This window comes from Chaetodon trifascialis, chromosome 14 (genome assembly GCF_039877785.1).
Source record: "Chaetodon trifascialis isolate fChaTrf1 chromosome 14, fChaTrf1.hap1, whole genome shotgun sequence".
Lineage (NCBI taxonomy): Eukaryota > Metazoa > Chordata > Actinopteri > Chaetodontiformes > Chaetodontidae > Chaetodon > Chaetodon trifascialis.
Genome location: NC_092069.1, coordinates 15,123,342 through 15,139,630, shown reverse-complemented (window position 1 = coordinate 15,139,630; position 16,289 = coordinate 15,123,342). Strand labels below are relative to the sequence as shown.

The window sequence follows — 16,289 nt, the reverse complement described above, 5'->3', positions numbered from 1 at the left end:
GATTTAAAGTAATAGCAACAAGCAACACAACTAACATTTGTTAAATCAGCATTAATGGTTTCATATAAGACAGTTGAATGTAAGTTACATACCCTGTCTTGTTTTGAGATGATCCATGTCTTTAGTTGGTGTTTCACCAGACCTTTGCGAGTGGTTAACCTAGCAAACAATCGTAACGTAAACATCATCATTCAGCACCATGGCACTGAAAGTTTGTTGCTCATTTAATCCACAGGAAAATAAAAGATACATACCCTTGCAAAAAACAAAACGATGGTCGTCCCGGAGCAATTTGGTCGTGGACCCAACTGCTAACAAGAAAGTTGCATGCCTCCATACTTTTGTATGCTTTCATTTGTTTCCTAGTGTAGAACGGCATCTAAATGACCAGGTAGTTGGTTATATCTACTGCCTCAGTAGCAGCAAAACTTTCAGTTCAGTTGAAAAATCACTCCCCTTCATAACATAAGGGTCACATCCAACCGATGTTCTGATTTTCTGTTTATACCTTTCCCTTGCAATTTCCCAGTAAGAACTTTCCTCCTTCTAGTCCATTGCAGTTTTCACTTCCTGTCCTCCCTCTGAATTTAACGTCATGTGACTGCAAACAATCTACAACATACGCAATTTGGTATTTCATAATCTGAAATGGAGTAGATACAAAACGTTCAGACAGAATAAAACAAATAGGTATATTCTAGTCTCACTGTAATATTCTCAATTTTCACATTTCAAAAACTTGCTATAAATTGATAAATACTAATGATAAATTTTAGCCATAGAAATGCAATGTGGTAGGCTGTATTTCTGTGTTTGTGAATTTGCCCTATTAGAGAAAAAAAAAGTTCGGTTTAAAATCTTTGTTTCCTTTGTAGTTACTTTGGCTATAATTGCAATGTTTCTTTATCAAAATGTGTTAACAAAGCTGATGAAGATGAATAGATATGTTCAGAGAATTAATTTTCTTTCTGAATGCCTTATAAAAACGTTGCATTGAGCGTCACGTCTTTCAGGTTATTCCCACACCCCTTGAACGCCACATAGACTGGATCGACCTTTCGCCTAGTTCAGCGGATAGCAGTTCATCGGGTTTACCCCGACACTGCTGACTCTCACGGCCACGCCCACCAACGGCCACGCACCCTATTTCCTCCAACAGTCCCGCGAGCACGCACTGTTCACGCGCTCTCTGCTTTACCATTGGCTGAAGCTCCGCACACACTCAATTGTGATTGGCTGAGTGTTGCCACCCGCCAGTGCGTGTTGTGAGTTTTGTTTTTCTTTTTTTCTCCTCCCCATGTTTTACACACACAGCTGAGAGAAAAGGGAGCTAGTCAGAGAAAAAAACGACCTCAACCCTACCCCGGCACAGGCAGGAGCATTGCAACTGCCGTCTCTTTGTTCTACACTGGCTTTGACAACAGAAAAGTGATACTTAGATATTTTATTCCTCAATGCCATCGCGAAAATTTACAGAGATGGACTCAAATGGGGTAAGACAATTTTCTTTTAAAAGTGTTACTTCAATTTTAGCGCGACATTTGTTATGCAGTCCAGTAACATTCACTTGTTTACTGAGGGGTTATGTTTCTTAGTAGCGTGAAATTGCTCAAGTCATCCGCTAAATTCAACAGTTAACAGTTAACGCTTTGTACAATTTTATTAATATTATTTTGTGTCACGTCTGCGTCCAGTGATACCAAACTCAACCGCATTAAATGAGAACGTAAACATTTTTTTAATAACAGATTTATTTACACATTTATTTAGCAATTTCCCTTGTCATCGTGTCTTTGAAAGGTAAAACTCAATGTAACTATGATCATGTTGATTAATAACGTAATTTAAACTTGTACGGAAGCCTGTCAGTGTCGACAAGTTGTTTCTGTGGAGGATCATTAATAAGCTTTGTCTGCTGTTAACATTCATCATAAAGTTGTAATGTAATAAGCCCACTTCCTGATCCAAACCCGCTTTATGGGGATTTCACATGGCTCATCTCGGCAGCACGTCACTGTTTGGTCTATATTTGGCAATGGGAGGTGTCCTGGCTCTGAGCCAAAGGCAGTGCATGCTGGGCTCGGGTGTAGTCACCCACACCCCCTCTCCCTTATTGGCAGCATCTTGCGGTTTGGCCGGGAACATTAGATTGAGGAACAGTGACAGAGCAGATTATAACTGGAAATATTTGTTTTCTCCATTCGGGTAAATTAGAGTAAAAAAAAAAATACTCCCATCATTTGCACTTATGCTGTGGTCAGATCTCAGTAGTATTTGAATCAGCACAGTCTATCATGCAGGTGAAGATAACCAAATAACCCAGTAATGTGGCAGCACTGAAGTACTTGCATTTTGCTTGCTCTGACTGATGTTTGTTTATTGCTCCTTCCAGGCTGAGCTTACGGATCATTGTGGGTCCTACTCCAAGCGAAGAAGGCACGACAGCGAGCAGTCTGTCTCTAGTGGAACCTCTGGCCTGGAGTACACAGACCTGGAGGCAGCTGAAGCGCTCGTATGTATGAGTTCCTGGGGCCAGGGTCACAGGCCGAACCCCTGTAAGCCGAGACCTCTCACACCAGCTTCGGACTCCTGTGACTCCCTCTCGCCACCAGAACTTCCAGAGCCCCCAAAGGACTTTGTGTCCCTCTCTTCCCTGGTAAGAGACTTATCACGCTGTAAAGGGCAAACCATTGAATAATATGTTAGTCGGTTTTGCAACATTGACTTCATCCCCCTCTTAATAATAGAGCTGGAAGCAGGTAGTGAAATCATACAGCTGTGAAACTATTGAGACAACTGATGCTTGATTTGCACACATATTCCTTAGGTTCAAGGTCAGCATTAAACCCTGTGGCATGTTGATATGAATGTGCAAAGATAACGGGGGTCATGGTTTATGACGTTAGACTGGGCCAGGTGAGAGGTGCTGCAGCAAGAGGAGTCTTGATACTTTAAGGTGGTCTGACCTTTAGACAGAGTTCTTCCTATCAGAGGCAGGGTCATAAAAATCACAGTTTACAGCTCAGAGTGATGATTATTATGTGTAACTGCTTACCACCTGCGATACTTATCTCTGCAAACACTATCCCCTGTAAAAGCAGATAAGCACTCCATGTTATTACAGTGGTATTGGAAGAGCCTGGCTAATTCTTCTCATGTTTTTCTCCTCCTCCTCTTTCCAGTGTATGACTCCCCCTCACAGCCCCAGCTTTGTTGAGACTTCAACGCTCCACTCAAGCTCTGGCCTGGCTGTGTCCTCGCAGCACTGTGGTTCCGGGCTCCATCAACCTGTCCTGGCGCCCATTGCTGAAAAGACCCCCTCCCCTCCCCATCTGCCACTGCCCTGCAGAGCCATGGCGACCAGCGTCATCCGCCACACCGCAGACAGCAACCTCTGCCAACACCACATTCCAGTGGCCCCCAATCCAGAGAAAACTAGAGACACAGTGAGGGCTGCAGTGGTCTGCCAGCAGCAGCAGCAGCAGCAGCAGCAGCAGCAGCAGCAGCAGCAGCACATTACAAAGACTGATCAGATAAGCACACCTCCATCTCCTCCTGCTCCTCTCACGCCCTCAATACCTGCCTCTAAAACAGAGCAGCCAGGCAGCCCCTCAAAATCCTGTTTGGACAGTTTCTCCACACCCACTCATGTCAGTACCCAACCACAAAACAGCCCACCCACTCCCACTGCTCCTGCAACCCTGTCCCCGCCTTCAGTCACCAGCCCTCAAATCATCTGCCAGATGTTCCCTGTCAGCAGCCAGTCGGGAATAATCTCAGCTTTCATCCCCGGTGCAGTTCAGACATCCAGTACTGGCATTCGGACCACCACCACATCCATCCTCCCCCAGCCCACCTCAGCTAACAGCGCGTCTGTCCAGCCGTCCCTCATTGTGGGCTCGGCGGTGCCCCAGGGCACTGTGATGCTGGTCCTCCCCCAGTCTTCTGTTTCTCAGGCCGCTCAATGCCCTCAGACTGTCATGACCCTGGGCAACACCAAGCTGCTACCTCTGGCCCCAGCACCAATGTATATGCCAGCAGGGCCCAGCGGTGGGACAACAGCCACAAAGATGGACTTTTCCCGCAGGAGGAACTACGTCTGCAACTTCCCAGGCTGCAGGAAGACATATTTCAAGAGCTCACACCTCAAGGCTCACCTAAGAACACACACAGGTGAGGATTTTTCTGCATTTAGAAGTGATTGGTTGGATACTCGAGAGGATGTGGAACAAAACATGACCACAGATGAGTGTTTCATCCTGTTTGTAAAGCATTTCTCAGCCTTGTTATTCTTGATGGGAAGAGAGTGAGCTCATTGTTATACTATCTCAGACAAGGCACGGTGTGGCGTGAGGTTTTTATGACTTCAATGTGACTCACTTGCTGACTCCTAACTTTCCTGTTTCTCTGTTTCCCTCTCTTAGGTGAGAAGCCTTTCAGCTGCAGCTGGGAAGGCTGTGACAAGAGGTTTGCCCGCTCTGATGAACTCTCGCGTCACCGGCGAACACACACGGGCGAGAAAAAATTTGTGTGTCCCGTGTGCGACCGGCGATTCATGCGCAGTGATCACCTCACCAAACACGCGCGGCGTCACATGACCACAAAGAAAATTCCCTCCTGGCAGGCCGATGTTCAGAGCCTGAACAAAATGGCTGCTGGCAAAACACCTCCCTCAAAACCTGGCCTTGCCACGCTAGGCATGCTCGTGCCTGCCGGCTCAAAGTAGACAATGAATACTGCCATCCTACCCACTCCCGAGATACCACAGGGAGCAGCCAAGCACACAAGGCTGCTGCTATTTTACTAATGGGAATGATAAAAAAAACATGCACTGGACTCTTTTTCTCTGCTCATTAGTACATGTATTTTCTCTAAAGGATTCTTTTGTTTACTTTGATATAATTGCTATTATGTATGCACTCTCGCCAAAGCCTTTGTATGAAGTTTGTCTTACACATTTCATCTTCTCCACCCCTCTGATGACACTTTTGATCGATCAACAGTATCAACACACTGTGGTTGTGTTGATAATGATATATATATATATATATATATATATATATATATATATATATATATATATATATATATATATATATATATATATATATATATATATATATTTCTCTGTGAATGTATTGTTTGTTGTCTTATGAAATGCATTTATTTGTCATATTTGGGGAAATGTTAACACGAAAAACCATGTAAATATGAATATTATTCATCAGTGCTATGATTATACCTTGATTATATCTCCCTGTCTATCTTTTCATATTATTTAATACATATTTGTAATAAACAAAAGTTCAAATTAGTCATTTTTTGTGCTTTTTATGACCTTTTCCAGTATCTGAGGTGTGGGATCTGGGTATAGTCAGCGATCTTTCCCGGTTGTCCTATGCAGAAATGCAGTGAGTAGTGACTGCCCACATCCTGTGTGTGTCATACTGTTACTCCCCACTCCCCCCCCTCCCACCTCTCTCTCGGTCCACTGGCTGAATGAATTTCTTCTTTGGTGTTCTAAAGGCACTTTTGGTGAGACCATCTGTGGACATTGTGTTCTGTTCATTAGCTCAGAACCAGAGTGCCAGATGAGTTAGAGCAGACAAGACAGAGATTTGTTTGCCTTGTGTTCGGGCTTGTTAAGTGATCATTCCAGCCCAGCGACCTCTCTCACATGGGAATGAGGAGGCATGGGGACAGTGTGATCCTTGTTTAATACACCACTGAAATTTATTCATTCATAAGTCTCTTATTGGTCAGGTGTGATTGAGCAAACACCTCTTATCCTTGTGGTTACAAATGAAAGCTGGTCATCAATTATAGACTATCCTTGGACATATAAATTAAAATGGAGAATGAGAAAGAATATTTTCAACCGGAGGATGCATGAGGAAGCGTTATCGAGTAAACAATAAAGATACATCATTAAGATGCTGCTGGACCAAGAGAGCTTCTCCGCAGCCTCCATCCTCCCATTCTCACCTACACATTCATAAGCAGTGGTCCCATACCTAGTAACAGCGCACCCCTTCCAATCAGACAGTGAGAAATATGAACTGTTGGGGGGTGCGACCAATCACTTCTCTTCCCTGCACACCCGCCCCTTTGCCTTACTGACCGACATATTCACTGGCCGCGTGCCACCTGAGCGGTGGTCTACAGCGACATCTGGTGGTAGAATTACGTCACTTCACCAATTATACGAGCGTTGGGGAGCGTCCTAGTTTTTAACCGGAGATATTTTGACTTGTTTAGAGTAAAAACTATGATACTCACAGGTGATCACAACGTGCTTCACATTTGGTGCTCATCGTCCAAAAAATATTGCCCGGTTTTGTATGTTTTTGATTCATCTACAAGGAAATTTTGCTTCCAGCATCAAATATACATGTAAAAAAAGAATTTAGGATTTTTTGTAATAGCATAATGAATGAATTGAAAGGCATATATCTAGAAATATAAATAAAATCACAGTTCAGTTTATGTGTGCCATTAAAAATGTTAATGTCACTCGTTTTGTTCAAGTTTTTTGTGCATAAAACTATAGGTACTAATAAGTTATTAACGTCAAAAAAAAGAAAAAGAAGCTAGTTTTAAAGGTATTTTACTGTCCTTGACTTTTTAATTACACTAATAAATAAGAACCCCAAAATCAATTCACTGTATGTCGAGTGTGGTCTTAATTTTGTATTATCTTTCATGAATAACCAATTTAACAATTTCATCGAGGGTTAGCATTAATCAAGGAGATACTCACATACATTTAAGGTTATTTAAAGTAATGTGGAATATGTCACAGTGGGAAAAGCACTTTGTAAATAATAAAATAAATTGTGACTGAGCTGTTTCCTGGTATTGTGCATGCTGGCTTAATGTTATGTTACTGGGTTACAATTCACAAATGGGATCAATTAAATCTATAACATAAGCCACTGTAGATATGTCCTTTTTCCCTCTTCACGATATTATTTTAATTTGGTTATACTATAGTATATAATTCATATATACGTTGTATTATTACATTTCCATTTATCCAGTAAAGCATTTTCATTTATTAATCAAAACCTGAAGGACTACAGGCAGGAAAATTGTTTGTCGGGGAAGTTTTTCCTCGTTGCACTGTACCAATGGTTGGTGTTGCTATGGTTACATCAACACAAGTAGGACCATTTGCTGCCAATTTGAGGTCCAACACGAGGTAATACACATGTAAACGTAGATAAAACGATACCCAATTCCTCATTTTTTCGACGAGGACAGCTTGTGTTTGAACTGAACCTCTGTCCCGACTTGTTTTTGTGTACGCTTAACTCACGAAAGTGCGATAACTTGCTGCTCAGTTCTGCTCGCACTCAGCAGCATGGAGGTCGGAGATAAACTGAAAGAACTGAATATGACGGTGGAGGAAATGGACAGGTTGACAAAAGCGTTCAAAGAGGAGAAATTCAGGGAAATGCTGCTCGATTACGCCCAAGAATTATCCGACCCCGAGAACCAGAGAAGGTATGAGGAGGAGATCAAACTTTTGGAGCAGGAAAGAGGAAACACGATTGAATTTATTCACCCGGAACCATTTAGGGCTCTCCGGACGAGTGTGAACGGAAAGCAGAAGTGTTTTGTCAATATCTGCGGCAATGAAAAAGTCGGGAAGCCTGCCAGCAGTAGTGGGGTGTCTGAGGAGGGCCGCAGAGGACAGTGCTGGTCCCTGCCTCACAGTCTGCACCCAGGGAGGCAAGACACGGATCCAAAGGGGAACAAGATCATGATCTATGACGTTATCTTCCACCCTGACACCCTCCACATTGCCAGCAAAAACAAGGGATTCATGGATATGGTGGACAGCACAGCCATTCAGGGAATCCAGAAAGCTTTTAATGTGACTCTGGATAAAAACAATGTGAGAGAGATGAGTACAAAATATAAAGGCACCCCGCAGCCTTGTGTCATCCGAAAATCCATACCTGGATATAAAGTCAAGGATCCCCCTGAGAAGCCGGGCCCTCTTACGTTCCCGTACCCAGATGACAAAAGACCTACCACATCCTCGCAAACCAAGCCTGCAGAATCACCTGCGGCAAATAGCAGCAGCGATGCCGGCCAGAAAGGCTTCCAGATCCAGCTTCGGAAAACCAAAGAGCCAACCGAGCCGAACTACACAGTAAAATATCGATCTTTTATTGATCTACAGGACTTCAGGTGTTCTAGAGACTCGGCCCAAAGCCCAAGGCCCAAAGAGATAGTGGTTACCATCGACGTGCCGCTTCTGAAGGCGGTCAAGGACGTCAGCCTTGAGGTAAAAGAAAGACGGCTGCTGCTGGAGTCCGAGATGCCAGCATACAGACTGGAGCTGCTCTTAGCCTACCCTGTGGATGAAGATAAAGGAGAAGCCAAGTTCAACAAACAGAAAGGACAGCTTACAGTCACACTTCCTGTTCTTCCTCCCAGCGATGCACTTAATTTTACTGTGGGGCCTGAGAGACAGGAGGAGAAAAGTGAGGTGGAGGAGGAGGAGGAGGAGGAGGAGGAAAGAGGTGTTGAGGAAGAGATGGAGGCAAAGAAGGAAAGAGAGACTACTGAAGAGGAGGATTTGAAGCAGCAGCCGAGGGCAGAGAAAGATGAAGAGGAGGAAGAGAGAGGTCAGGAGAAAGGAGAGAAGATGAAGGAGGGAGAAAATAGTGAAGAAGAGGTAGGTGGTGTAATGGAGGAGGCAAAATGGAAGAATCAGATAGGAAAGGGTGGAGAAAGTGTGGAGGAGGAAAACAAGATGGAAGTCAGAAAACTAAACTTAGAGAAAAGGCAGCAACATGAAGATACAGTGATAAGTACGCAGAACAAATTGAGAGAGGATGGATGTGACGGAGCAGCAGGGAACAGGGACGCTGGTGGAGCCAGTTTTCAGTGCGACAGTGTTGACCAATGCATGGACGTTTCTCAAGAGGAAAACTCAAGTGTGGCTGCAGCTGAGAGAGAAAAGCAGCTGGTTTCAATCACTGCTGAACATCCATGTTGCATAGCAAAAGAGGGCGAGGTCAATCTGAGCTCTTGTTTGGCATCAACACCCAAAATGAAGACGTCAGACATCAAAGGGGAGACTGAAAAGACAAAAGACACTCATGGTGGAAATCTGCAGGTGATATCAGTTCTGACAAACCCTGACTGTGGTCCAAAGAGGAGGTACGAGTGTGTGTGATCAAACTGAGCTGTTAACTTGTGTCTTTCTGTTTTAGGTGGATACAGATGCAGAATTTCTACATCACAGATCTTCCATGCCAGCTGACACTCAAACCCAGAGCGACATAAAGGTCTGCTGCATTTCCCAGGATGCCGAGGAGTCCAGCAACATGCCTGAAACAGGTGAAGCTAACGAGTCAAGCAGAGGCGGTTCAGGCAGCAGGGTTGGCCTCTGCTCTGAGGAACAAGCCACGGGCTCAGCAGAGGAAGAGGAGGGGGACAACACAGATGAAGATGACCTGCCGACAGAGCAAGTCTTCCAAACCCCAGAGCACGACGACGTCAAGCCTCCGCCCGTGTTTTTACGGGAAATTGATAAAGATGGAAACGAAAAGCTCATCAGCGATCATTCCACATCTGCAGGGTTCATCTTCCAAAACTCCCTGATGTACGAGCTGGACTGAGCGCAAGAGTTCAGAGGAGGCTGACAGTGAAGGGACTTTCTAGTACATTTCTTGTTACATCATGTAAAAAGGCTGCCATGTGTTCAACAATAAAGCTTTGCAAAACCTGACATTTCTCCCCAGTCACTGAATTCAAACACTCATTTCAACGTCCCACAAAAAGCGACTTAGGACAGCATAATTCGTACTTTTATTTTATTGAATTTTTCACATATATATAAAAGTTTTGGGTCATTAAGCACAGTGAAAACCAACTCCCTTTGCTCATGGACCCTGAGGCACTGTGTGCGGCGAAAAAAACCCTCCAGTTTATCTAGTTTCTTTATTCCCCTGGTGAGCAGAAGTAAGTCAGCGGGGGTACCTGCAGTTTGCTTTAAGAGACAGGAAGAGCAGAAAACAAAATGTGCGACACTTAGCGGCGGCACAGAAACTTCTGTCAGTACTGCTGTGAGTTACGTGAAGTCAGTGTCACTCGGTTACAGGTGGAGCAGGTACAAAAGGTATCTAAGCTCGTCTCTTAGACCATTTTTGATGTGTGGGAAGTGCATTAAAGTTGAATGCAAGTGTAAAACAAGCAGCTTGAAGCACTTTTAAAAACAGCGCCTATCAGTGTCAACGCTCTCCTTTCATTTTAGGGCACTAGCAGAAAACTCTGAGCTGAGCTGTTTGCTCCTGTCGACTCCTCTCGCCTCATCAGATGCCCTCCGACAGTGTCTCACAACTTGCAATCGATTGCAAAATCCACAGCAACTTCCAGCTGCCGGTGTTTCCTGTCAAATGTAACAGTCTCTTCCTCCTCATCTGATTCCTCTCTGGAGGGAGCTGTCTAAAAATTCGGAGTAGCAGGAGAGGGAGCAGAAATGCTGCTGCACCGGAGCATCTGTGCCGCCCATGTCGTCCACCAGGACCACCGTGTGAGAGACTTGGTGCAGATTCATGCTGACCGCCGTCTTGATGTAGAAGTTGATGCAGATGCGGCCGCAGTCGCAGGTCTTGGCTACTTCGAGGTCCCGACACAAGTGGGCGGGGATGAGGTGAGGTCCGTACGGTATCCTGTGAGGTGAATCAGAATGAATACGGTTAGTTTGCTGTGAGAGAATGAATGAAGCATGATGAAGTTACAGTATGATACACTGAGGATGTTGAATTCTCACCTGAGGTTGGCCACAGCTCTGGAAGCCATCTCTTGAAGTGGAAGGGGGAATGTGAGTTTCATTGTGTGGTCCAGGGGGTTAGGTTGGACAAACGGATTTCCAAACAGGTCCAGGTTCTCCAGACTCAGCTTCCGGAAGTCACTGGGCAACACGGCCAGCTGGTTATGCGCCGCCGAAAGGTACCTCAGCTTTGAGAGTCGGCCGACGTGGAACGGCAAACAGACGAGCTCATTGTCGTCCAGTTTGAGGTTCACCAGTTCTCTGAGCTGGCAGAACTGAGCCGGGAGGGACTGCAGTCGATTCTGGCTGAGGTCCAGGACCTGGAGGGTCCGCTGCAGGGTGGACAGGCAGAGGGCCGTGCTGAAGGCTTCCAGGTGGTTGTTGTGGAGGACGAGCTCAGAGAGGCAGCTGAGGTCACCGATGGTGGCAGGGAGTTTCTTGATGTGGTTGTTGCTGAGGTCGAGCTTGCGGAGAGCTGCAAAAACAAAAACAAAGAAAAATACCGCCTCTTAAAAAGGGTACTCCAACTGTTTGCAATTCTATAAAACTGGTGGAGTAGCAAGAGACACATTTAAAAAAATGAACGGTCAAAATGGAAGCAGCAGATGTCGAGCCATCCTGATTTTTCATCCCACACTCTGAAAACACTGGATCCTAAATTTCCTTTTTATGCAACTCACCAGGGTTGTTTTCTCAAACTCTGAAAAGAGTCACAAGATATGACAGAACGGGTTCCTCAGACTGAGCTGCAGTCTGCTGAGTAGAACTCCTCATGATGAATAATCTAATCTCCGTGAAGTGCCCTTTAAACTTGTCAAACATTACACTTATCACTGCTCTGTAAACACGTCCAACAACCCCCATCAACTCACTCTACCTTTAAGGGACAGCATCCGCATGTCCACCCGAGACAGTTTGCAGTAGGAGACCTGCAGCTGCTCCAGAGAGTAGGGGAAGCTGGAGGTGAGGGGGTAGTCCTTCTTGGACACAATGGTGAGCTTCCTCTTGGGTTGCTCTACGTCTCTGGCGCGGACAGGGGTGAGCGTGGAGAGGGGAAGGCTGCTCGAGTCACTTCCTCTGTCTGCCAAGCGAGCGGCCGAGAGGAAGTTCTTCAAGCTGCTGGCATCAGCCTGCAAATCAACAAAGAAAGTTAAAGGTGGATGCACAGATGGATCTGTAACAGAACCAGTATCCTCAAAGCATCTCCTCAGGTGGCTGCGTGTGACCGGATTCCTTGAAATATCTAACCTAAATTCACTGGCCTGGAATATCTTGACACACTTCCTTTGAATGAACATGATGAACTTTTACTGTTGGGAATATAAATGTGAGTGACTCAGGATGTAAAGTATGGGATTAAATGCAATTTTGTGAATGCCTGCACCATACAATATGCTCCAGAAACAAAAAAAACCCACTCACTGTAGCGTTTATTTACATTATGGTCATTTATTTGGCAGCAATTTCTGGTGATATCACATTTTTAAGCCCCCCTCCACTCAAAAACGTGTTTTTCTTCTTGTTCTTGCAGTTGAATGTTCACTGTGCAGAATGATGCATGTGCAGTTTGAAGTCTGTTTTTCACCTTCATCTCCTGTAAGAGGAAACTTTCCACTCTGTGCTCATTGGAAATGCAATTTTAAGGGGCATCATGACGAGTTTGGAAGCCAATTCTGCAAGTGCGATGTGGAAACTTGAAGCCTTCAGTGCACAAATACTGAGAATTGGCTTTTCGATGAAGTAGGAGACATCTTGTGTCCAGCAGTCAAACTTTGGAAATGATTCCATATTCATCTCATCTGAGTCTGGAATTTTAACTAAGGGCTAAGGAGAAGATGTCATTTTAAGGGTTTTAAAAAGGTAATTACTATTCAGAGTAGGGTCTTTCAGAAACATCTTAAAACCTGATTCTGCTTTAAGATGTCAAACTGAATATTGGTTTATGCATTATTTTCTCTTTTTACCTGCCTAATGGTGGTGTTAGTCTGTTTGTGGGTGTGCGTGACTGCATTTGTGTCAACAAAACAGGTTGAACTGTGTTGGAAACTAGGTGAAAGGTGACCACTGCCTCAAACCAGCCAGGAGCGTTTTACAGCAGCTGGAAACAATGAGGCTGCCATGGTGTCTGTCCAGGCATCTGCTGCAGTCACAACAAGCCCATGAGTCTGTCTAGTTGATACGTGAGTGAGTGGTCAGCTTGACTCTTGTCTCTGAGTCTTGTATGACAAATCTTCAAAGGAAATAAGACTGAAGATGCGTCATCATAAACCTGAAAATGAAAGAACAGCCACTTCTCGCTTGTAAACACTTTTATATACTCAGACTGTAATTTACACCGTGTTGGAAGTCATACCTTGCTCAAACAAATGTCAACAGCAGGTTCCTTTAATCTCACAGTGGCCTTGCCTTCCTCTACAAACCAAGTGAAGAACTTCTCTATGTTGTCTTTTAGCTGCAAGAGAAAGTTGGCAAATGTCAGTGATGGAAAAATACGTGACACAACATCAGGGCGGGTATGCGTCAGCGTTCGACCAAGAGTGATTCGCTCCCTCAACAAGTGAAGACAGGAATACTGAAAGCATCTACAGCTTTTAAATCAGAAGTGGGTGCTTCTGAGGAGCACCTGAAAGCAGCATTTCAGACTATGAAAACAATAATTCTAGGGTTTCCAATCTAGTGCTTTGATGGTGATGATGAATAATTGAGAAGCAGATTGTTTTATGAGACTCAGGAGATTGACTTAATTGAAAAGCAAAAACAGAATCAATAAAAGCTGCTGGAGTGTTTTTCTCATTCAGTGGTTGATACGTGGTCCATTTTTAAAAGACGCTGTCGCAGTGGTTCTGGATGCTTCACTGACAAATGAGTAACATGAGCTCTCATTTTCTGTCTTACTGAACTAGAGCTGAGAGGGAATTAACAAGTGCTTTAGACGTCCTTGTAGACACTAAATTGCTTTGTTATAATGTGACCTTTACATTCGACACAGTCTCTGCTGTCCAAGCTGCAAATGGGACAATATTTTAGGTTCTGATTGGGTCATTGATTTGGTACCTGGACAAACCATACTGTGCATCAAACTTTCAAAATTAAAGTAAATAGAAGTACACACACACATATGTATAGATACACACACTCTCTCTTGTTAATGTTAATGTGTTGTCTGACCCACCTGGTCAGTAACTATATGAACAGTTTCATGACTTTGTGGTTCTCTTCTCCCTTTTAATTCTCTGTTAATACAAACTTTCAGGCTCATTTAATATTTCTGTTTAAAATAGACACAAATACGAGGGCTGCCTGGCACAAATGCATGCTGGGAAAGGATCCAGTCCCCTGCCTGGGTGGATGAGTGACTGAAATATAAACCATTTCTGCATAAACAGACCCTCAAAATGACAAACGTTTATGGACTTGTGAACAATGAATGTAATGTCACTGTATACACTGTTAAATACATTTGCACGTTTCAGGGACTAAATTTGGCATTGTATTTAATATTATTGATAATACTTTCATTGTTGATTAATCTGCTCACTATTTTCTGGATTAATTGATTGGTTATAAAATGACAGAAAAGATGTTCAAGATCATGTGTTCAAATGTCTTATTTTGTCCACAACCCAAAGATATTCTGTTTACTGTCATACAGAAGTAAGAAATCAGAAAATCTTCACATTCAAGAAGCTGGAATCAGAGAATTTTGCTTTTTCTTCTTAAAAAATGACTCAGACCGATTAATCAACCATCAAAATAGTTCTTCAAGGACCTGTTCTTGTATCTGTGTATGATGGTATTATTCAATCCACTGTTTTGTTGGCTTTAAAATGCTCTTTGAGTGATTCATGAAATACTCTGACCAACTGCAATGAAATCAACTTCATCAGAAGCACATCAGTCACATCAATCAGACTGTTGTTTAGGAAACAAGAACAACAACAACAACAACAGAGGTCAAAACCTTGAGACAACGAGCAGCAACAGTCAGAAAAACAGACACTGACCTTGTATTTTGAGCCTGCTCTGTCTTTGGCTGTGCAGATCATCATGTAAACGCTGCTGCGCTGACTCGTCTTGTCCAAATGCTTCCCGATGGAGAGCACCGCTCTCGTCCCTTTGCCTCGACTTTTCATCCCAAACGAGGGGAGCATCCGATTCACCACCTCGACATCACACTGCAGCTTCATCGCAACCAAATACTTAAGACTGGAGAACGGCTCACTGCCGAGTCACAGTGAGCTAAGGGCTCGATTACATGCCAGAGAGGAAAACTTCCGCGAAAAAAGTAACGCTAGCTAGTAACTCAACGCGGTGGAGCTAATGACACAACACACATCCGCGCTCGTCATGGGTGTCAACAGAGCGGACTTCTCTACATCTGAGCGGCTGTCGGGGACGCTAAACACCGTCTGCGGCCAGTACACTCACGCCTTCGCGGGTCACCGCGATTAGCTTGGCCGAGCGGGTCCCGGGTTGTTGACGGGTATCACTTGGTCAGTTAGCCGCCGTTAGCATGATCCCGCGCGCGTGGGAAGTGACGTGGATGAAGCGCTCGTTAACTCAGCCCGTGCGCGCACTGAGCAGCAAGAGGACGGACCGCGCGCGGTGTTATCTTACTTTTTAATAAGAATTAAGACGGTCAGGAGGTTGTTGTCGACGAAATAATGGATGAGTAAGAAATGAGCTCTGATGGAGTCACAGTTATAAACAAAGACTTTTGTGGGTCCACCTCACGAGCTGAGCCTAAAGATGTTAGCTCAGGGTCCACTTTCACCATCCTCATCATCGAGATGGAGCTCATAAAGGTATCTCCAACTGAGCAGAGTCAATCTGCTGAGGAGGAAAACTAATGGGGTTTATTTATTTATTTTGCCAAACTACTGTTTCCAAGCTCAAGAATTGACTCATACCTCAACTTCAACCTGTATAGGGGTTATTAAGTATTTGAGTGAACAGTTGAATGCTTCCATTTAGGTATAAAAAAAAGTATATATAAATTCATTAATTAAAATAGTCCTTAGCAAGCGTGGCATCTAGTGGTCAGCAGTAAGAAGGACTTCTGCAGAAACTAGTCTGGTGAAACTGACTTTGTAAGCAGTCTGACAGCTGTAGTTACTTTGCAGAGTCAGATTTTCCATGCAGATCACATCTTATAAACAAAATGCAATGTTAGAGTTTGAACTACTCAGTATTTTTTAAGACATTCAAACTTTCTCATGGATATTTAATACTAATCCAGTAAATATTATAACACAATATGAGGCCCACTTTATTTTTCTTATTCATAAAGCAGTTAAAGGCTATATTTATGTGACCTTATTTCACTTTCTTCTCTTCTTCTGCTTTTTCTTTATTTACCTCCTGCATTTTGGCCGGAGTCGCCTCTCCAGTGCAAGCAACATGCTCAATTTAAACGTTGGTTTGCATAAATGGTTGATTTCCTGACTCGCAGCCACAATGGAAAGTTGCTGGTTGAAGTCGGTGCATTCAGCGTTTC

The 16,289-nt window shown here is 44.0% G+C and overlaps 3 protein-coding genes across 4 annotated transcripts; 2 read left to right on the top strand and 1 right to left on the bottom strand.

Annotated features, from left to right (window-relative positions):
• The first annotated feature begins 1,315 nt into the window (after window positions 1-1,315).
• On the top strand, window positions 1,316-5,048 carry LOC139342799 (Krueppel-like factor 11). Of its 2 annotated transcripts, none has more exons than XM_070980093.1 (4): window positions 1,316-1,493; window positions 2,393-2,656; window positions 3,183-4,173; window positions 4,425-5,048. In XM_070980093.1, exons 1-4 carry the CDS (start codon window positions 1,455-1,457, stop codon window positions 4,724-4,726), a joined length of 1,596 nt encoding a protein of 531 aa, XP_070836194.1. In that variant the 5' UTR covers window positions 1,316-1,454; the 3' UTR covers window positions 4,727-5,048. The 2 variants fall into 2 exon arrangements, with proteins under 2 accessions (XP_070836194.1, XP_070836195.1); XM_070980094.1 differs by lacking the exon at window positions 1,316-1,493 and adding an exon at window positions 1,960-2,149 and having other exon boundaries at window positions 2,402-2,656.
• Window positions 5,049-7,349: 2,301 nt separating this feature from the next.
• dnaaf2 (dynein axonemal assembly factor 2) lies at window positions 7,350-9,747 on the top strand. The gene is made up of 2 exons (XM_070979784.1): window positions 7,350-9,133; window positions 9,231-9,747. Exons 1-2 carry the CDS (start codon window positions 7,364-7,366, stop codon window positions 9,636-9,638), a joined length of 2,178 nt encoding a protein of 725 aa, XP_070835885.1. The 5' UTR covers window positions 7,350-7,363; the 3' UTR covers window positions 9,639-9,747.
• A 71-nt stretch (window positions 9,748-9,818) lies between these two features.
• lrr1 (leucine rich repeat protein 1) lies at window positions 9,819-15,337 on the bottom strand. Its single transcript, XM_070979645.1, has 5 exons — window positions 14,797-15,337; window positions 13,146-13,244; window positions 11,670-11,922; window positions 10,793-11,267; window positions 9,819-10,691 (listed from the first exon to the last, which is right to left on the bottom strand). The coding sequence occupies exons 1-5, from the start codon at window positions 14,977-14,979 to the stop codon at window positions 10,436-10,438; spliced, it is 1,266 nt and encodes a 421-aa protein (XP_070835746.1). The 5' UTR covers window positions 14,980-15,337; the 3' UTR covers window positions 9,819-10,435.
• Between the last annotated feature and the right edge of the window lie 952 nt (window positions 15,338-16,289).